General features: G+C 41.3%; 1 protein-coding gene across 1 annotated transcript in view; it reads right to left on the bottom strand.

The window, feature by feature from the left end:
• The window catches only part of SI (sucrase-isomaltase), a 349,991-nt gene that overhangs the window by 297,349 nt on the left and 29,404 nt on the right, over positions 1-23,238 (bottom strand). The window contains exons 2-6 of the mRNA XM_077290631.1: positions 10,882-11,008; positions 10,359-10,444; positions 3,056-3,173; positions 635-744; positions 113-264 (exon numbers count right to left, since the gene is read on the bottom strand). Of these exons, the coding sequence (XP_077146746.1) occupies positions 113-264; positions 635-744; positions 3,056-3,173; positions 10,359-10,444; positions 10,882-11,008 (593 nt within the window). The remainder of the gene's footprint in view (positions 1-112; positions 265-634; positions 745-3,055; positions 3,174-10,358; positions 10,445-10,881; positions 11,009-23,238) is intronic.

Raw genomic sequence — 23,238 nt, 5'->3', positions numbered from 1 at the left:
TAAAAATAGGTTATCTAGAACTGAACAAAACATAATTTGCACACTATTATCTGTCATTTTATGAATTTATGAAGGTATGAATGCATAAAATATAAAATAAACTGTTGCTCACAGGACTCTGTTTGGTGATTTTCTTGAAACTTGAATTCCGAAAGCTTTATGTATCAAATCAACTTTGTAATTTGGATTTGGTTCGGCTGTTCCAGTAAAACTTTTTACATGTTCATGGGGAACTTCAAATCTTTCCTTTTTAGCATCTGTGATCTATAGGAAAGAAAATATGAAGATAATGTTTAGAAACTCAAGTTTTGCTATGGGTTGGCAATTAAACCAAGTAAAGCACTTTTTTCCATTAGTTTTTACTTAAATTGATGTATTTTTAGGGCTAAAATGTTTTATTTCCCTTAAAAATGTTGAACAATTTTGCTTTTACAACATCTATGTATACTCATACTTAGCACAATGCATAATTAGTTAACAGTGAAGCCACCAGTGAACTGTTCAGACTGCAGTATCCATAACCCTTATTTCTTATTTCTTAAGCACATGGCTTCCACTTTGAAAAATGTTATCCTTGAGGCAGTGTTTTTTTTTTATTATTTTATGATCTCTTTAAATTTGAATTTCAACATACCTTAAACCGAAATCGATTTTTGGATTGTATTTCTGCAGTCAGAATCAAATCTTCTATGTCATCTCCAACCAAAGTAGGAAAATTAATTCTTTTCAGATTAGCTGTGAATCCTGCAGACAAATCATTCATAACTGAGAATTCAGAATTTCCAACTTAAAATAGATGAAAACTATATTAAGGACATAGATGTTAAAGTCGCAAATGACCAATAGTTTCCAAAAATTTCACTACAGATTGATGTGTAAGTCAGAGGTGTCAAACTGCATTCCTCGAGGGCCACCAACAGGTCATATTTTCAGGATTTCCTTAGCATTCCACAAGGTGCTGGAATTATTATGTGCAGGTGATTAAATTATCACCTGTGCAATACAAGGAAATCCTGAAAACATGACCTGTTGGCAGCCCTCGAGGAATGCAGTTTGACACCTCTGGTGTAAGTGCTGTGTGTTCCATAGTGACTATACTCACTCACTCATAATGATGCCGAAGCATCTAATAACTGGCGTGCACCTCTGTATGCCTTATCTTACTCTGGTCATAGACTGAAGTAAGAGTTATAGTGTAAGCAATGCCATCTCATCATGAATTTGACAAGCAGAGGTTGCCATTCCTGTATTTCCAACTACCCTCACTTTGGCAAAGCTGGGCAAAAATGGAGTGAGAACTTCATAAATTGCAAAACTCTAGTATAGTCTCGCGTTGCACAACATTTTGCAACTTCTCAAAGCTTTTACTCTACAATTCCGGCAGAAAAAGATTTGATAAATTGGGCGATGTGTTTCTAAACAGGGATAAATTTCCTCAAGAATCGCGAGGCAGGATTGACACGTTTGTTTGTTTTTTGTCCTAAATTTTGGAGCAGTATTTGTTAGCCAAAACTAAGAGGAAAATGAATGAAGAGAAAAAGGAAGGGGTAAAAAATGCGCCACTCTTAAATAAACCAAAAGCAAGACTCCAGCCTAATACTACTAAGGCTATGTTCACATGTCCAGTAGTGATCAGTTCAAATGGATCCAGCAGGAATCCGATGGCAAAAAAGTTGTTCAGACACAACATTTTAGTCTCTTTTTTAAATAACTGATCTCTGCTGCATTGGATTTTTTAACATTGAAGTTTATGGAAAACTGATCAGTTAATCATCCATCTGTTTTTCTTTCATTTGTAATAGATCCATTTCTTGCTCACTGGATCCAGTACGCGTTATACCGTATATTTTACAATTGAAAGAAAAATGGATGGCTAATTAACAGCAGTGATATTGACTATTAACTAGATAGATGCAGGATTTAAAGGGCATCTGCCCGTAGGATTGGTTATCCTAAGCTGTCTATTAGGACATTTAGGTCATAGGAAGCTAAACAAAATAAAACCTTGATATCTGCGATCTGCCGTCTTATTCCAGAGATATCCGCATTTTTTCATGTAATTGAGCTGTTCAGGACTATGGGCCAAACACTGATCTGGAATCCTGTTTGCCTGTGACATGGAAGCTGAAGCTTTACCAGTTTGATGTGCAATGGCCGCTCTCTGCTCTCCTGATCTCACTGCAGAGCTGTGTGTGATTATACCTGACACATCTGCAGATTCTTCTCAGCTTCAGCTTCCGTCTCACAGGCAGACAGGATTGCAATATTGTTACAATACAGCAGAGCTGAGAGAACTGCAGATACTAACATTGTTGTAATGAGACAACGTTCAGCTCTGTTCTGTGTTAGTTACATGTCTCACACTGGTAACTTGGCCTTTCATTTATAATAAGCTCAGGTCAGTGTCCGGCCCTTAGTCCTGAACAGTTCATTTACATATTAAAATGCATGGATTTCTCTGGAATATGACATCAAATAGCAGATATGAAGTTATTTTATTCAGCTTCCTATGACATGCATGCCCATATAGATGGATTGAGGGGGGTGGAGCCTAATGACAGATTTCCCCCTGATTCCTGAATATCACACTATTAATATGCCTAGAACATCTAGATGAGTACTAAGTGCCAATTTCTCAATTTGTACAAACCCCGGGAAGAGTTTTATTTACATCATAAATGGTTTACGGCAACATTTTATAATACCATAGTAAAAGAAATTGTTTTCTTTACTGTTGATAGTGGCCAGATGGAGTAGTTTGAATTAAAAAAAAAGGATGTGACAGGTTTCCTTTAAATATCAGCTGAAAGAGGGTTTAAACGCTGCTGAGAGGCTAACAAATGTCATTATTAGACTTCAGCATATATTCATTGTAACTTTATTATAGTACTGGTATAGTACTGTAGCATATAGCAATATTTTGTGGAATTGTTAATCCATTGAATTTTTCTCAGGTTCAGTAATCTCAGTTCCATGTCAAGTTTTGTGATGGAGTTTTTGTAAGAATATTCATAAGATTCCAGGGGTTTTGTTCATATAAATAAAAAAAAAATACCTGATTTTGTTTCCTTAGTAGCAACAACGTCATATCCGTGTGTTTTTGAAAAGTAACACCAAGGGACAGAGGTCTCATTGTAAGGGCTCCAGCAGCAACCTCGTTGTGTGCATGCAACCTATTATGACAAAGTCAAAGAATGAGTATCGATTGCATAGTTAAATCATAGAATGACAAGTATCCGCACTATGTACCTTATATCTGTTCCTAAAATCTAACCAATCCTCTAAATGCATGATTTATATACAGTACAGTATATGTAAAACAAGGTTTGTGCTTCAAATATTTATTGGTTTGTTTGTTTTATTTTTAAGGCAATACCATCAATATGTTGCGGTCCAGCTAGTCTTTTATGAAAATAATTAATAGCTAGACACACCGGCGCACCTATATATGATAGATGTAAGCTGAAGCTGCTGGTGCCTAGACAGCTACTGTGCACAATTTTGCCAATCAATAGAAAAAGATCAAACGATAAAAAGGTCACCATGCTAAAGCTACTGGAAAAAAGGAAGAAAATGTTATCTAATGAGAGAGATAATACCTGTTGATACAGAGGTATCTACAGGACATTAATATATTGCCCTTAGTGCTCAATGGGTTAAGTACTGTTACAAATTAACACTGTTGTTATAACTCACCATTTGGAGCATATGTATGAAGGGTTCAGATACATAACAATATATGACCCACAAGCATACATATTGGTATAGTACAATACAGGAATAAAGCCCTGACGAAGAAGGTCCGAGCACCTTTGAAACATGTTGGCGATTGTCCCCATTCAGCTCCCATTCCTTTGTTTGCAGTTCCCGGCTCTAGGTGACATCACCCAGACCATGAAACCTCCAAACACCGCTACTGCACGGTGGGTCCATCGGCCGGGACTTCTGGTGAGTGTGGAGGTGTATTTCCACTAAGGGAGGATGTTCCCCGGACCTTAGCTGCCACCCACGGCTTGAAACCCCACAGTTAGATATATGGAGGAATCGAGTTACAGTGTAGGTCAGTGAGTAGTGGATCCACACTCATCAGCTCTCTCTAAGTAGCCGCTGCCCCTTGCATTTTGGACTCAGTACCGGCAAACCACATTTGCTCCCCTTGCTCACGTACTGCTATGCAGAAAGGACACAGCACCGACACTTCAGGATACTACAAGTAAGACCCCGTTTTATTCCTGTACCGTACTATACCAATATGTATGCTGGTGGGTCATATACAGTGCCTTGCAAAAGTATTCGGCTCCCTGGAACTTTTCAACCTTTTCTCACATATCATGCTTCAAACATATAGATACCAAATATAATTTTTTGGTGAAGAATCAACAACAAGTGGAACACAATTGTGCAGTTTAATTAAATTTATTGGTTATTTTAAATTTTTGTGAAGAAATCAACAGTGGGAGCAATAATTAGAGCAATTATTAGAAAATGGAAGACATTCAAGACCACTGGTAATCTCCCTCGATCTGGGGCTCCACGCAAAATCCCACCCCGTGGGGTCAGAATGATCACAAGAACGGTGAGCAAAAATCCCAGAACCACGTGGGGGGACCTAGTGAATGAATTGCAGAGAGCTGGGACCAATGTAACAAGGCCACCATAAGTAACACACTACGCCACCATGGACTCAGATCCTGCAGTGCCAGATGTGTCCCACTGCTTAAGCCAGTACATGTCCGGGCCCATCTGAAGTTTGCTAGAGAGCATTTGGATGATCCAGAGGAGTTTTGGGAGAATGTCCTATGGTCTGATGAAACCAAACTGGAACTGTTTGGTATAAACACAACTTGTCGTGTTTGGAGGAAAAAGAATACTGAGTTGCATCCATCAAACACCATACCTACTGTAAAGCATGGTGGTGGAAACATCATGCTTTGGGGCTGTTTCTCTGCAAAGGGGCCAGGACGACTGATCCGGGTACATGAAAGAATGAATGGGGCCATGTATCGTGAGATTTTGAGTGCAAACCTCCTTCCATCAGCAAGGGCATTGAACGTGGATGGGTGTCATGGTTCCCAATGGCAAGGGAACGTAAGAAACATATAAATAACGAACGAGCTCTCGGGTGATGGAAACTCAAGTTGACCGTGAGCTAAATCTACCACACAACTAATAGTGGCCAGGGAGCATACCTACGACTTCCTAGATGCCACGCGCCAGCCGGAGGACTAACTACACCTGGTAGAGGAAGAAACAGACCTGGCTTACCTCTAGGGAAATACCATAAAAGATGATAGCAGCCCCCCACATGTAATAACGGTGAATTAAGAGGAAAAAACATACACAGTATGAAAGTAGATTTAGCAAAGAGAGGTCCACTTACTAGATAGCAGAAGGATACAAAAGAGGACTTCACGGTCAACTGAAAACCCTTTCAAAAACCATCCTGAAATTACTTTAAGACTCCTGTGTCAACTCATGACACAGGAGTGGCAATTTCAGCCCGCAAGAGCTTCCAGCTACAGAGAATTACAAAAACTGCAAACTGGACAAAAGATACAAAACAAAAGGACAAAGTCCACTTAGCTGATCAGCAGACTAGTAGCAGGAACATGCAACCGAAGGCTCTGGTTACAATGATGACCAGCAAGGAAATGACTGGAGAGCAAGGCTAAATAGGAAACTCCCAAACACTGATGGAAGCAGGTGAACAGAAGCAGCAAAGGCAAACAAGTCACCAGTACCACCAGCAACCACCAGGGGAGCCTAAAAAGCGGATACACAACAGATGGGTCTTTCAACATGACAATGATCCAAAGCACACCGCCAAGGCAACGAAGGAGTGGCTTCGTAAGAAGCATTTCAAGGTCCTGGAGTGGCCTAGCCAGTCTCCAGATCTCAACCCTATAGAAAACCTTTGGAGGGAGTTGAAAGTCCGTGTTGCCAAGCGAAAAGCCAAAAACATCACTGCTCTAGAGGAGATCTGCATGGAGGAATGGGCCAACATACCAACAACAGTGTGTGGCAACCTTGTGAAGACTTACAGAAAACGTTTGACCTCTGTCATTGCTAACAAAGGATATATTACAAAGTATTGAGATGAAATTTTGTTTCTGACCAAATACTTATTTTCCACCATAATATGCAAATAAAATGATAAAAAAACAGACAATGTGATTTTCTGGATTTTTTTGTCTCAGTTTGTCTCCCATAGTTGAGGTCTACCTATGATGTAAATTACAGACGCCTCTCATCTTTTTAAGTGGTGGAACTTGCACTATTGCTGACTGACTAAATACTTTTTTGCCCCACTGTACATATATATATATATATATATATATATATATATATATATATATATATATATATATATATATATATATATATTGCCAGAAAGGAAGTATTTACATGAAAAAGCTATCGTGATGAATGCTATGGTGAAAATTAGAGATCGGTGGATTTATTGGAGTGGAATTGGGTTTTAATCAAATGTTACAGAAATAAATATTTTGGAGAATACAAAATGTATGCAGTATATTAAAGATGAGTGAATCGATTTGATGCAAATCAATTTCATGTTGAATTTTATTAAATTTGAAGATCTTGGTAAATTTGAACAATTAGTAATTATCTTTGTACAAATCACTAAGACAAAGTCGATTTCTATTTTACAAATTGTAGAAGTGTCATGACTGGCATGACTGCATGAACTTCCCATAATGCTTTTCAGCTATTACATCACAGGGTATGACACAACCCATTTTGAAGGACTGCCATAGGCTGCATAAAAGCGGGGGCAGGGAATGCAGTGGCACATTAGGGTCATTCAGGATAGTGAGAGGTGATCAGATCTCACAGCTCAGCAAGAGAGAAAGGAAGTGAAAGCCCTGAAACATTGGACAAATATTCCAGACAATAATCTGTTGTGCAGCTGCAACACTGAAGAAGATGATTGTAATAGTCTGCTAATGATAATACAGATTCAGCTTATAGAGGAAGAGAGATATAGAAGAGGTATCAGAAGCAGTGCCAGACTCATTGTAATAGTTCAGTGATATGGTTTAGCTGGTATTTGTCCTGCATCATTTCAATTACAGTTACATTTTCTTTTTCTATGTTCTTAATGTATTAAAAAGAAGCAACCAATTTTTTTTTCAGAAAAAAAATCTGAAATTAGTGTCAGTCAAATAAGGTGTGCTTGCTTGTTAGAAGTGACTGTACTTTGTGCTTTGATTTCTTATACAATACTATTTGTGAAAAAGAGAATAATTGTTTTTTATGGATCCCTCCAAAAATTCCTCAAAATCCAGACATTTATCTACGACAGTTTACCTCATAAGGTAAGGTCAAATTTTGCATCCGCACATGCTGTACAAATGCAGCGACTTGTTGCAGGTGCAAGTTTTCTATTCATGTTGTCCATCAGTGCATTGTGGTACTATAGAGTTAACATCCATTTTATGGTGAGATTACTAAGACATTACTAGGGCTGTGTAAGAACAAAGAGGCACCAAAGTAGTCAGTTGTTTCTCTTTTCCAGTGCTGCAACCCCTGTTTCTACCTGCCTGCCACAAATAATGATGTCCATGTGTATACAATAAGGCTACTTTAACACATCAGGTTTTTGCCGTCAGACAGGATCCATCAAAATTGTAAAAAAACGGATCCGTTTCTTTGCTGGATCCATTTTTTTTTTTTTTATGAACTTGGATATAGAGTTTGGACTTCCTGTTCCAGGGAAAAGGAGAGAGAGAGAGAGAAAGAGAGAGAGACTCCACAGCAGAAATTTTGCATGATTGTATGGAGAAAACCGGATTCGTAGGCCGGATTTATAATTTCACATGTCAGTTTGATCAGTTTATCGCTGGAACCATCGCTTGGCGTTTTTTCGCCGGACAGAAAAAAATGTTACTATGAACGTTTTCTCCGGCCGCCGGAAAATTTTTTTTAGACGGATCTGGCAAAAAACGGATGAAACATGTGGCCATCAGGTGCCATTCGGCACTAATACAACTCTATGAGAAAAAAACGTATCCGTTTTTTTCAAAACTTGCCGGATTGTGCCTGACGTGTTAAGTGTGGAGTTCCCACCTCTGCACAGGGGGAATCTCGAACCATCTCCGCTGCAGTCTCCCATTCTTCTCCAGCCTCAGTGGAGCCTGCTCAGTGGAGACGTCGGTGCCAGCATCTGGCTCAGGCTGATACAGTGCAACTGGTTACTGCTGCCCTTCCAGGCTCTGCCTTTGTAGCCAGCACTGATCAGCAGCAAGCAGGTCTTTCTGGGACTAAGTCCTGCTTTTCCCATACTGAGCATGCCCACAGGTCGACCTCCCATTGGAGGTTGGGGGTCACATGCTCAGGTCCTCTTGTGGCTCCTAATGGACCATCTGGAAGGTCCTGTAGCACTGCTGCTATAAAAGGTTTGCATGGCCGCCCGGTAGTGTATACTTGAAAACGTGTGTGTGTGTTGATGTGTGAAAGTCGCTCATTAATCATCCCCTCTCTAGTGTTTGACTGCTCATGTATGGTGGATATTTGCTATCTAGCGCCTGACAGAGCTATCAGTACTTAACACATGATACATCGTCTTATTGCAGTGACCGCCAGTGTGGCGACGTGTGCTATTAGAGTGCTTTCCTGACCCAAGTCTGGGTGGTTAGTGGCATCCACCAGAGCGGCACTGCACGCACTCTTGTGCATTAAAATTATTATTTCTGTTATACTTTGACACCCCAGTAGCAGTGTCGAGCGCAAGAGGTTTAGAGGAACTCTAATCCTGAGTCTTGGGATAGAGTTCTGTGACTCCTTGCTTGCGCTCTTTGTGCGGTACCGTGGCCCTGTGATGCAAAAGGGTTTGCTTCCTTCATACAGGGTGAAGCTAACCCGTGTGTGTTTCCACATTGTACCGCCAAATAGTCTGTCATTACGCAGCAGCAGGTTCCAACTCTGCAAGGTGGACCCCGGGCTTCGAGCGCACCTTATACTATCTTTCTAATTATTTGGTGCGTTCCGCTAGCCCTAATATTGTGAAAGTAGCCTAAGGGACTTTTATTCAATGGATACGAGTGAGTGCTGCATTTCTACTCCTAATTGAATACATTTCTATAGCTGTGTTTGCATGAAAGAGGTTAAATGTGACTGGATACAGTCCTTGGAGACCTCAGAGTGTACATATATTTTCATTGCAATTGGAGGACCTTTAATTTTCAGCTAATTTATTCGCAAATATATTTTTTTGATAAAATTTGAATTTCTAAAGATTTGATCATCTCTACTGTTTACCTATAGCCATATAAGTTGTGGTCGCTTTGAAATTACTAAGGTTATGTTTGCATTAAAGAGGTTTCGTCTACCTTTACATTGGTGACCTATCCTCAGGATTGGTCATCAATGTTTGAATGGCCTGGGTCCGACAAATGGCATCCTGCCGATCAGCTGTTATCAGTGGTTGGCGGCTGCTGGCAGAAAGTACTCAGTTACCAAACTGCTCCATCTACTTGTAATTGCTGCCGCAGGGTACTACACATCCACTTCCTATTGAATTAAATAGGATTCGTATGTGCAGTAACAACCCACGGCCACTTCAAGTAGACATAGCAGCTCGGTTAGTGATAACTTCCGTCCGGCAGTCGCCAACGCCACCAATAACAGCTGATCGGCAAGGGTGTCGAGTGTCGACTCTGGCCGTTCAGATACTGTATCCATCCATCCATGTATCCATCATCCATGTAAAAGTAGTGGACAACATCTTTAAGGAAATTGAAAGAGGTAGCATACAGTCTTGGAGACCTCAGATTGTTATAGACACCTTTTAAGGGCAATTGAAGTAATTGAATTTTGCACGATATTGATTTCCCATGAATCAAATAGTAGGAAAAATCCAGAAGGATTGAACTTCAAAAGATCTGCTCATCTCTATTACATACATTTAGATGCCACAATATTTTATTGTGCAGGTTCTCCTAAAAATATATTGGGATGTTTTGGCCCAGGCAGAACTCCATTAAACATGGTTGTCACAAAGCAAATAGGTTGCCATTTGTCCAGCCCATATTGAGTCAGCCTAATTTCTCTGCAGCGCTCATTTTCTGTTTATGAAAGTTTATCTAGCCAACAACATATTGTTTAAATTTCCTATAAAAAAACATGTATGCATTGAAATATTAGAAGGATGGACTCCATTCCATCAATTATTTTCTCAGAATCTCTGACTGGTAAAAACATACATTTTATTGGCAGATGCTCTTTAGTAAAGTATAGCTTCCAGAAAAAATTGTGAGTAGAACATAAGTAATTTTTTGGGAATTATGACTTATTCTTTTCATATGAACAGTTCTTAAATGGTAGTTGTGTATTCTCACCTCAGAAGCTAATTGATCTGGAAGACATTCTATTCTGTCTTTATGAGAGGTAGCTGGACATTCACCTTTAAATGGCGGGGAAGAGTCTAAAAGCAAAACATTTCAAAGAAATAGGAACCATTAGATCATTTTTTTATTTAAGTTTACAAGTTTCTAAGCTTCCAAAGAAATCTACTTTCAGAAAGGTTATAGTTATGAAGGAAAGTGTATCAAGAGATAAGAGATCTATCCTCTGAGCTACTAATTTATTTACTTAATCACATCAAGAAAGTGAAACGGAGAGATTCTCTACCTTATTTAAACCACAAACTTACCATGAGGGAACCAAAATGATTAAAAATTATCATGTAAATCTACATCTGGGAATAATAATTATGCAAACAAGTTGAAGCCATAGGTTAAAATAAATATATTCAATGTAACTGCTTGTTTTGCATTAGCTAAAAGCGAAGACAGACTCATCACACTTCATTATTATATGATGTTAAGGTTTGTTCATGTAATTAATTAGTGGGGGGTTTACCTGCTGATTTGAGTCCTGGTTGTCCTGTTGCAAAAAGGGCAACAAAAGCAACTGATATTATTGTCATCATAATAAAAAGCACAATTAGAATAATCTCCAAAAAACTAAATTTCCTTTTCTTCCCCATCTGTAAAAGAAAAAGAAAAATAATGTATTAAAAACTTTTCTCATAGGGTTTTTAGTCTGAATTAAGGTTTTATATATTAAATATTATTATTTTTAATAATTGTCCTTGATCCTCAAAGTATTTGAATGCATAAAGGTACTACAACATCATAGAAAATAATTATTTTCATTTTTTGTGTGTATTAATACAGATATTTCTATTGCAATCTAGAATCATAGAATCATAGAATGTTTGAGTAGGAAGGGACCTCAGTGGTTATCGTGCCCAATGCCCTGTTCAATGCAGTGCAGGATTCACTAAACCATCTCAGGTGTCTGTAAAGCATCTGTTTGAAGACTTTCATTGAAGAACTCACTACCTCTCGTGGCAGCATGTTCCACTTGTTGATGACTCCCACTGTCAAAAAGTTTTTCTAATATCTAATCTGTATCTTCTCCCTTTCAGTTTCATCCCATTGCTTCTTGTGTTTCCATGAGAATAAAGGTGATCCCTCTACACTGTGACATCTCTTCAGATATTTGTAGACATCTATTAAGTCTCCTCTTAGCCTTCTTTTTTGCAAGCTAAACATTCACAGATCCTTTAACCATTTCTTGTAGGACATACTTTGCAGTCTGCTCACTATCCTGGCAGCTCTTCTCTGAACGTTTGTGGATATTTAAAGGGGTTGACAATTGCCTGGATATTGATGGTCTATCCTTAAGGTAGATCATAAATATCAGAAAATATCTGGTGATATCAGGCCTTGCGATGGATGTAAACAGTGTTTTGAGCTGTAACACCAAAGCTCTGTGCACTGTGTAGTGGACATTCTTGAGTACTGCAGCTCCTCTCCTTTTCACTTCCACAGGGATTGAGCTACAGACTTGAGCACAGCTACTGCCCAGTGTATTGAGCTGTTCCAGATCTGCACACTTCTTACATCTGGCTGAAGTCAGGACTATAAACAGATGATTCTTAGGACTGCTGGTTGTCGGAATCCCATAAACCTGATATTGATGACCTACTCTAAGTATAGCCTATCAATATCTAAGAAGTTGACAACTCCTTTAAGAGCCTCAATGTATTATGACAACACAAAAACTTAATATTGATAACTCTTTCTCTTTTATGGCAATGCTCATCAATTCATGCTAGCATTGGATTCAAGCAGGTGGTGTAAGCCCTTTGTAAACATAATCAAAGATTGTTAATTTTTTAACCCATACTCCTAAATCGAGAAGTTTTTCAAACAGTTCAACAATTTTTGTTGGACAAACTAAAAATCAAATGTGTATGGGAGTTTTTTGACATCAGACAATGAGCAAATAAAATGAGCATGTTGGATTTTACGTATTTGTTATTTTCCGAGGGATCTGGAAGAAGCTAATTTTTGGGGAATAAATAGTTTATTACTTTGTTAGTTGTAAACTGGGATGGACAGTGCATTACATTTGTTAACAATCCCAAATTCTGTAATGGCCGTGATCATAGATGAGTTCAAGCTCAGATATCTATTCTATCATGTGATGCACTTTCAATGCTAATCACAGGACTCGACTCTCTCCATCAACCCATTGACCCCTTACAACAAAAATCTGCTCTCAGTGTACAGATGGATTGCTATATCCTAAAGGAGCCTAACAGTGGGCCACAAATCTGCCATATTTGTACTCCTAGTATGACTTAACAGAATGTCTGTCAGCCTGCGAGGGATGGCATGTTAAAGTGAAAAAACATAAAGATAAATCTCATAAATTGATACAAATTATATATAAACACAATGAATACTTCCCCTCTATTTCTGACTTATTATGTAAAAAAGTAAAAATACCTTACCTTAGAATCACTCTTTCTAGCATCCAAAACTGTAACTTATCATGTTTTAAACAATTTCTTTGAACTCCGTAAAAGAAATGTTTATTTTTGCTTATTATGCCTTAAAACATGAATTAATTAGCAATCCAAAATTTGTGTGTACTTCAAAAAGATTTTAAAACTAAAAAAAGTTGTCTTTTAGAATATAATGGCACAGAAACATGTTTAAATGCATTTATTAATTTACTGTGAAAAGTTTGTAAAATATATAAATAAAAATAGAAAAATATTAGTATCAATATATTTTTTCTACCTGTAGAATATGGTTATGTTATTTATGCACTGTGCTATGTGAATGCCTTAAAAAACTGCTGCGATTTTTCATCCCCCAGAAAAAGTTAATAAAGTTAGCTATTACAGTAGTTATATGCGCACAAAATGATACCATTGAAAAACACAACCTCTCTTTTTTAAAACAACCTTTATATAGCTACGATGCGGAAAAAATAAAAAGTTACGGATTTTAGAGGGTAGTGATGAAAATAAAAAAATTCATCATGTTATAAATCACCAAACTGTTAAAAGATCAATGCAATGTGAAACAGAGCTGCAGCTCAGTGTATTTTAGTTTCTTTTGTATGATTTCTTTTATTAATCTGTAACTTCACTATAAGCTGAGAAGATATGCAATATAGCTTATTTATAATAGTTACGTTTCAACATTAAAGCCCAAAACATTGTCTCTTTAGGTAGGACTACATGATTATAGGCTCTGAAATATCGAAATTGAAAAATGGTCACATTTACAGAGTAAATTGGGCCAAAATTCTGACTTTCTACATTTTTGCTCTTTTTGTATCACAACTTAATAATGTGTCTTAAGTTACACCTCCAGTAAAGAGTATTTATGATTTCAAGATCATTAACTCTCCAACAATTTTTCCCTTCTGTATAGTTTAATGCTCAAATATCAGCTAACAGCTATTGCATATGTGTGATAAATTGTTGCTTTGTACTCTACACCACTGCTCACGCAACACTTCTTTTTTGTATTTAGAAATCAAAAAGAAAGAAAAAGATGAAGCTCAGCTCTAAGAGATGAGATAGTGTGGTTGGCCACACATCCAAAACTCTACCCACCTTACTTTTATAGAAAAGCTGCACAAATTAACTTAACTTAATTTGATCATTGGTAAAGCCAGGTAGGAGATTTTTCAGCCATACAATTAGCAATGCCATGTGCTCTTACCCTTAAAATGATCCCAAAAGGAAAACCCCTTCTCACCATTCAATCAGCTGATTAGTATTTGTCATGTTTTCTTTACTGTGGTCATATTATTATTCAGCTGATATCAGTGGCACAGACTGAATTTATTTATGATTTAAACCAACATGGTGCTTACTGTGTTCTAAATGGTTATGTCTAGAGATGAGCAGATCATTAAAAATTTGAGAATGACAATTTCGTCAAATTATCCCCAAAATTACGAGTTGGGGAAAATAAACGAGTGAATCTCAATACTAAAAACCTTGTACTTGCTCGGAAAATACATGTAAAGAAGAAGAAAAAGCAATAACCCTACTAGCCATTAGAACTTACACTTTACAGGAGAGATGATCCTGTTGACCCTAGGAGCTCACACTCTACAGAAGAGAGAAGTAGAGAGGACCTAGCTGACTATAAAGGCTTACTTTCTACAAGAGAGACAGAGACTTATCTGGTAACTCTGGCGATGGAAATGACGTTGTAGTACAAACTCCACTGGTAACCTCTGATCTGTGATGGCCCGGGTATTGACCACCACTGCACAAGCTATGGTAATCTGCTCGATGCCATAACTGCGGGTAATTGGGGGAAGCCCATGCAGCCACAAAAAATACATTAGTCTGTTCTCTGTTACTTCAAGTGTGGGAAATGGTGCCTTCCAAGGGTTTTTTCATGTGAACCACAAATTGAATCTCAAAGTTTTTGAATTTGCATTAAACCATGAATTTCAGAAAATTCAACTAAACTCGATCCTTCGCAGATCTTTTCACTCATCTGTAGTTATGTCAACTTTTCTGATGGAATAGGCTGCTTTCTCTTAGGGCTCTCTGACTTACATTAAAAAAGATATTGTCCATATTGAACATTCTCATTTAATAGAATAATAAAGCATACCCTTCTGATGTAAAATTAAGCTAGAAAAATCAGATTTTTGAAAAATATTCACAGAAAAATTCACCTAATAAAATCATAGTATTTAAGACATGGCTTTAAAAGAGACCACTTAACAATGGACGCACCATGAAAAAAAAAAAAAGAAGTAGAAAAGACCACGATAATAGTATAACTAGCAAAGTATCATAGACATATATGTAAAATAATTTCCTTATCTTGGATGATCAGGTCACCAAATAGTGGGGGCCTTGTGACACATTCAGGGCTCACAAAACATGTGTGTAATTCTCAGCATTCCCACAGAGGGAATGTGTCAGTAACAGACTTGTCACACGGGACTTTGAAGAGACATGATCTGTCTCCACCTGTATTGGTTATATACAAATTAAACCATGACATGCCTTGTCAGAACACATGTCAGTTATACACAGATATCCCAGAGATCCATATTAGTCAGTGTTAGGAGTCAAGTTCCCGCCACTGCACAGGGGGAATTTCGAACCATGTCTGCTGCGGTCTCCCATTCTGCATTGTGGAGCCTGCACAGCGGAGACGTCGGTCCCAGTGTCTCACTTAATTGGATACTGTGCAAAGGGTTACTGCTGCCTCTCCAGGCTTTACTATTGTACCCTGCACAGTTCTGCGGCGAGCAGGCTTTTCTGGGACTAAGTCCTGCTTTCCACATACTGAGCATGCCCATGGCAAGATCTCTCAGTGGAGATCTCTAGGGTCACATGCTCAGGTACTGCAGCAACTTCCATTGGTCCTTCTTGGAAGGTCCTGTAGGTGCTAGGACTAAGTCCTGCTTTGCACACACTGAGCATGTCCAGGGCAAGATCTCTCAGTGGAGATCTAGGGTCACATGCTCAGGTACTGCAGCAACTTCCATTGGTCCTTCTTGGAAGGTCCTGTAGGTGCTACAACTATATAAGGCTCTCATGACCGCACAGCCATGCGCTAGTATCAAATATGTACGAGCTCAGCGTCAGTGTGGTCAGGTGTGTGGTCAGGGACCCGGCTGAAATAAGCCCCTAGGATGCTGGCACCTCCGGGGAGTTTTTGTGTGTATGCAGGCAGGGACCTGGCTGAAATAAGCCCCTAGAATGCTGGCACCTCCGGCGAGGAGTTTCTCATGAGTGAATTCAGGGCTGGCTAATAGCCATTAAGATTCCGGCTCCACCGGAGAGGAGCAGCATGTTTGGTTGGAACTGCATGACCACTGTCGGCTCTACTCAGTAGCTTTGTTCCCTGTGAGCTAAACAGGGCACAGCTTTCTCTTTACTACGGGCTCTGTGAAGTAACAGAGTTTGTTTATTCTTATTTACATCACCACCTTACTTAGCAGCAGGTTCTTTCCTGCACGGTGGATCCCGGGTTGCGAATGCACCTATCTCATCAATAAATATATTTGGTGCATTCTGCCAACCCTAACAGTATGCTAGCGCCAGGATCTGGCTAAGTAATGGCGGATGAACAGCGATTGTAGGGGTACATCCAGCTGCTGGAGGGCCGGTTGGCGTCTCTTGAGCATGCAACCTCGACGGTGGATGTTACTGTAATAGCTGTTCAGGCTGCTAGCGTGGCTGCAGTAGCTTTACCAACTGCCACCTCTGTTCCCACTTTATCTCACCTCCCATTGCCGGAGAAATACTCTGGGGACAGTAAGTCCTGTAGGGGTTTCGTGAGCCAGTGTGGTATACACCTTGAGCTCCTGGCTGCACGTTTTCCCACAGAGCGGGCAAAGGTGGGATTTATAATCTCCCTCCTGTCGGACAGAGCTTTGGAGTGGGCTATGCCGCTGTGGGAGCGCAACAGTCATGTGGTGCGGAGTGTTCCTCAGTTTCTGGACACTCTGAAACAGGTCTTTGTGGGACCTCAAGTCACTCATGATACAGCGCTCCAACTGCTGGCTTTGACTCAGGGTTCAACCATGGTCAGCCATTTTGCCGTCCATTTCCAGACATTAGCGTCTGAGTTGGAATGGTCAGATAAAACCCTCATTCCTGTATTTTGGAGGGGGCTGGCTGATCATGTGAAGGACGCTTTGGCCACTAGGGAGATTCCCGCCACACTGGAGGAGCTCATAGCTGTATCAACTCACATAGAACTTCGTTTTCACGAGCGAAGGTTGGAGCGAGCCCAGCGTAGGCAGAGGTTTCGGCTGGCTCCCACCTTCGCCAGACCTTTGGAATCTCCAGTCCAGGCATCCGAGTCACATGAGGCCATAGAGGTGACACGTGCGGGATCCAAGTCCCAGTCCGCTCGTGCACTTAAGGTCTGTCATGTTTGCCGGCAGTCAGGACATCTTGCCTCCAAGTGTCCTCAGTGGTTGGGGAAATGTCAGCATCTAGTGGCAGTTGGAGGAGGTACACTAGACATGGCGACGTTTGCCTCTAAGTTGTCCTTCAAGGGGAAAATTACCATGGGCACATCCACTCTTATGGTAGAGCTATGCGTGGACTCTGGGGCGGAGGGTAATTGTATGTCATCCGCTTTTGCCCAGCATCACGCAATACCCCTGGTGATGCCCGCCAAACCTGTAACCGTTCGAGTGGTAAATGGGTCGACACTACCCTCACAGATTACCCACCAAACCATTCCTTTCACTCTATCTGTGACTCCATCACATCAGGAGATTATCTCTCTATTAGTCATTCCTGAGGGAATTGATGAGGTCCTGTTGGGGATACCATGGGTACGCTATCATTCTCCTCATATAGAGTGGTTCTCAGGGAGAATTTTGGGATGGAGTAAATCCTGTGAGGGTAGATGTCAGAGGGAGTGCGTTCAGGATGCTACAACAGAGGTACCCAAACACTATTGGCCCTATGCGGACGTGTTCTCTAAAATGGCTGCGGAGACCCTTCCGCCTCACCGCCCCTATGACTATCCTATTGACCTCTTGCCTGGTGCTGATCCTCCACGGGGTCGAGTCTATCCATCTATTCATCTATCCGTCATCTCTCCCGGAAACGGAGGCAATGTCTCAGTACATCCAAGGGAATCTGGCAAGAGGATTCATTAGGAAGGCAGTGTCACCTGCAGGGGCAGGGTTCTTCTTTGTGCAGAAGAGTGGAGACTTACGTCCATGCATAGACTACAGGGGTCTTAACGCCATCACCATTAAGAACAAGTACCCATTACCCCTGATATCTGAGCTTTTTGATAGGCTACGGGGAGCAAGGGTATTTACAAAATTAGATCTGCGGGGTGCTTACAACCTGATTCGCATCCGTGAGGGGGATGAATGGAAGATGGCTTTTAACACCAGGGATGGGCACTATGAATATCTGGTGATGCCCTTTGGGCTCTGTAATGCCCCTGCCATTTTCCAAGACTTTGTGAACGACATCTTCCGGGATATGCTCACCACCTCGGTCGTAGTCTATCTGGATGATATTCTCATCTACTCTCCAGATATTGACTCCCATCGGAGAGATGTTCGCAAAGTCTTCGACCTCTTACGGGCAAACTCCCTCTACGCCAAGTTGGAGAAGTGTGTTTGAGCAGGAGTCCTTGTCTTTCCTTGGTTATATCATCTCTGCCCAGGGTTTGCCTATGGATCCTGCCAAGCCTCAGGCTGTGATGGACTGGCAGGAACCCCATTCACTTAAAGCGGTGCAGCGCTTTATGGGGTTCATTAATTACTATCATCAGTTCATCCCACACTTCTCAACTTTGGTAGCTCCCTTGGATGCCCTCACCAAGAAGGGAGCAAATCCCAAATTGTGGTCAGAGGATGTCTCCAAGACCTTCCACTTGGTTAAGTCACACTTCGCTAGCGCTCCCATTCTACATTGCCCCGATGTAGATAAGCCATTTATCATGGAGGTGGATGCCTCATCCGTTGGTGCTGGAGCAGTCCTTTTCCAAAAGGATGCTCAAGGTTGGAATCATCCTTGCTTCTTCTTCTCCAAGACCTTCACACCGGCGGAGAGGAATTATTTCATCGGGGACAGGGAGTTGCTAGCCATGAAGTTAGCTTTCTCAGAGTGGAGACACCTCTTGGAGGGAGCTCCCTTTCCCTTCCAGGTTTTCACTGACCACAAGAACTTGGTATATCTACAGACGGCCCAGCGGCTGAATTCTTCGCCAGGCTAGATGGTCCCTGTTCTTCTCCTGGTTTCATTTTACTCTTCATTTTCTTCCTTGCGGAGATGAACATTTGCACCGACGCTCTCTCTCGCTCCGTAGTGTCATCGGAGGAGGAGCCTCGGCTTATTGTCCCTTCTGAGAGCCTGAGAACTGTAGCTCCGGGTTCGCTAGAGTCTGTGCCCCGGGCAAGACTTTTGTACCAGCGAATTTGCGACCGGAGGTTCTCGCTTACGCTCACTCGTCCAGAGTGGGTGGGCATTTTGGGACCAAAAGGACATCTGAGCTTTTGGCGAGAACGTACTGGTGGCCGCATATGGCCCGTAATGTCGGGGACTATATTCGAGCGTGCGTTTACTGCGCCCAGAATCAGTCTCCTCGGCAACGGCCTGCTGGGTTGCTTTACCCCCTACCGGTGGCAGATAGGCCCCGGGAAATGGTCAGGATGGACTTTGTGGTGGGCTTACCCAAGTCTCGTAGCTGCACCGTTATCTGGGTTGTCACCGATCATTTCTCTAAAATGGTGCCCTTGGTGCCGCTTCCACGGTTACCTTCTGCACGGGCCTTGGCGGCGTTGTTCATAAAACATATTTTCCATTTACATGGAATGCCTGATAAAATTGTCAGCGACCGGGGTCCCCAGTTTGCGTCTCAGTTTTTTAGAGAGCTCTGCCGTTTACTCAGCATAGAGTTGAATCTCTCCTCTGCATACCATCCCGAGACGAATGGGTTGGTAGAGAGGACCAACCAGACTCTGGTGACATACTTGCAGCATTTTATCTCTGCAAGGCAGGATGACTGGGCATCTTTGCTATCTTGGGCAGAATTTGCCTTGAACAACGCCATAGCTGATTCCACTGGGCAGACTCCTTTTTTCCTTAATTATGGCCAGCATCCGCGTGTCCCTGTGCCCATGCCCGTGTCTTCCACCGATTCTAGGGTGGCAGACTGGGCGATGGAGGCATGTGACATTTGGGACCACACACAGGATGCCATCCGGGCCTCCAAGGAGAGAATGAGGGTTTCTGCTGATACACACTGGCGCCCCGCTCCGACCTTTGCTCCTGGCGACTTAGTGTGGCTCTCCGCCCGTAACATCAGGCTGCGAGTTGAGTCCACTAAGTTTGCGCCTTGCTACATTGGCCCATTCAAGGTTCTAGAACAGGTCAACCCTGTGGTCTACCGTTTGGCCATTCCTCCATGCCTTGATATCACCGACACTTTTCACGTTTCGCTCTTAAAGCCCGTTCATATGTCCCGGTTTTCTGAGTCATCTGCCAGGACATCGGGTTCAGCCACGGATGAGTTTGAGGTGACTGCTATCATGGGGTGCAAGGTGGTACGTGGCAAGAAATTTTATCTGGTGGACAGAAAGAGTCACGGTCCAGAAGATAGAAGCTGGGAACCTGTGGAGCACATTCGGGCTCTGCTGCTCATTGCAGCTTTTGAGCGTAGTGAGGCTCAAGAAGGGGGGCCCTAGGAGGGGGGGTAATGATAGGAGTCGAGTTCCCGCCGCTGCACAGGGAAAATCTCGAACCATGTCTGCTGCGGTCTCCCATTCTGCATCGGCTGCAGTGGAGCCTGCTCAGCGGAGACGTTGGTCCCAGCGTCTCACTGAACCGGATACTGTGCAAAGGCTTACTGCTGCCTCTCCAGGCTTTACTATTGTACCCTGCACTGTTCTGCGGTGAGCAGGCTTTTCTGGGACTAAGTCCTGCTTTGCACACACTGAGCATGCCCAGGGCAAGATCTCTCAGTGGAGATCTAGGGTCACATGCTCAGGTACTGCAGCAACTTCCATTGGTCTTTCTTGGAAGGTCCTGTAGGTGCTAAGACTAAGTCCTGCTTTGCACACACTGAGCATGCCCAGGGCAAGATCTCTCAGTGGAGATCTAGGGTCACATGCTCAGGTACTGCAGCAACTTCCATTGGTCTTTCTTGGAAGGTCCTGTAGGTGCTAAGACTAAGTCCTGCTTTGCACACACTGAGCATGCCCAGGGCAAGATCTCTCAGTGGAGATCTAGGGTCACATGCTCAGGTGCTGCAGCAACTTCCATTGGTCCTTCTTGGAAGGTCCTGTAGGTGCTACAACTATATAAGGTTCTCATCACCACACGGCCATGTGCTAGTATCAAATATGTACGAGCTCAGCACCAGTGTGGTTGTGTGTGTGGTCAGGGACCCGGCTGAAATAAGCCCCTAGAATGCTGGCACCTCCGGTGAGGAGTTTTTTTGTGCATGCCGTCAGGGACCCAGCTGAAATAAGCCCTTAGAATGCTGGCACCTCCGGCGAGGAGTTTCTCATGAGTGAATTCAGGGCTGGCTAATAGCCATTAGAGTTCTGGCTCCACCGGAGAGGAGCAGCATGTTTGGTTGGGACTGCATGACCACTGTCGGCTCTACTCAGTAGCTGTGTTCCCTGTGAGCTAAACAGGGCACAGCGTTCTCTTTACTATGGGCTCTGTGAAGTAACAGAGTTCATTTATTCTAATTTACTTCACCGCCTTACTTAGCAGCAGGTTCTTTCCTGCACGGTGGATCCCGGGTTGTGAACGCACCTATGTCATTAATAAATATATTCGGTGCGTTCCGCCAACCCTAACAGTCAGTTTACTGTATCACTAGTAAATAGAATAAGCTTTTTTCCTACGTCAGAACTACACAAGTACTTAAACACCCTCTTGTACCCTGATCTTAGTCCCTGCCTTATTGCATAGATTGGGACCCTAAAATGAATGGTAAATGATGCTCTAGCTGGTCCTATTGTGCCCTATACTGGCTCTTCATAGATAATGTTAACAATGCCACATTTATATTGCTGACCCAAACAGATTCAGCATATATAACTTGCCTTTATAACAATAATCAATTGCCATACTGAGTTAGGGTATCTGAAATCAGATGAAATACAGTAGAAAACTTATCCATCCCTTCCTCCTATAGGCCAGGAACCACAAAACGTAGTGCACTGGAGCACTTGTGAGAGTCAATCACACACAGAAGGTTGCAAGGAAGTAGGGCATCGAGCACATTTGAACAGATAAAATCAATGTTTATTCCAAAACTGTTAAACACACCTTCATCTGTGCATATTCCATGAAAGATTAGGCAAAAAATGTAAAAGTCATGGCCGTTATTATGTTTCGAACCCCTTTGAACTCCCTGGTTCTACGTCTTAATGTTATGACTAAGAATCAGGGAGTTGAAAGGTTAGAAACAACAGCCATGTCTCATAGACCTCTCGCCTAATATTTTTATGGAATATACGCTGATGATGACGTTTTAACAATTTTGGAATAAACATTGATTTTATCTATTCATGTGAGCTAGATGCTCTGCCACCTTTACTACAAATCACAGTATACACAAAATTAGTAAACTCCTCAATTCAGAGAAGGAGGCAGTAAAAGTACCCATTCAAATGTAAAATCAAAATACCCCGAATCACAGCACACATATTTAGATCAGTATACTAATCTCTGTCATGTTTTTGGCAAGTGTCAATATTTTACAAATGTAGCCAATGCCAAGTTCAACCTGGCCAAATAATATCATATTTTAATAAAAGCTTTGGAACAAAATATGATGAAAAAACCCAGTATGTTTTACATCACTTTGACTGAATCTGTCACTATGTGGTCCCGTGTTAACAAAATGTGGTGCCTGGCAATGAACAACACTTAGTTGTCTTCATTGCCAGCAACATTGGCCGACATTGGCTGTTGGCACTTAGATTAAATCTGCATAACAAGACTTCCAGCTTTTAATATGTAAATGAATATTGCATAGAAGAATTAAAAACTATAATTTACGTAAAATATGAGCTGAGATAAATCATACTGAAATCAGTACAAGTGCATTACTGAGAACTACATATCATCTATTAGTAAAATCAGAAAGCATGACAATCTGGGCAATCATAATATAAAATCTAACCTTCTACTGTTACCTGTCATAATAACTTGAAAAAAGTAGTAAGCAGTATTTTCCAGTTTACCAGTTGACTAGCACTTCTTGACAGATAATGATTAGACCAATATCCTATCTTGAAACTTTAAAATCAGGGTATACTTAAGCTTAAAGTAATTATTTGTTTTTCTGCTGTTTAATTGGAATTTGCAGATATTTTTCCTAGAGAACGTCAGATGCACATATGAACATATGAATGGCAAAAATATAA

The sequence above is a fragment of the Ranitomeya variabilis genome, chromosome 2, assembly GCF_051348905.1.
Source record: "Ranitomeya variabilis isolate aRanVar5 chromosome 2, aRanVar5.hap1, whole genome shotgun sequence".
Taxonomy (NCBI): domain Eukaryota; kingdom Metazoa; phylum Chordata; class Amphibia; order Anura; family Dendrobatidae; genus Ranitomeya; species Ranitomeya variabilis.
This window is presented reverse-complemented; position numbering and strand designations above follow the sequence as displayed.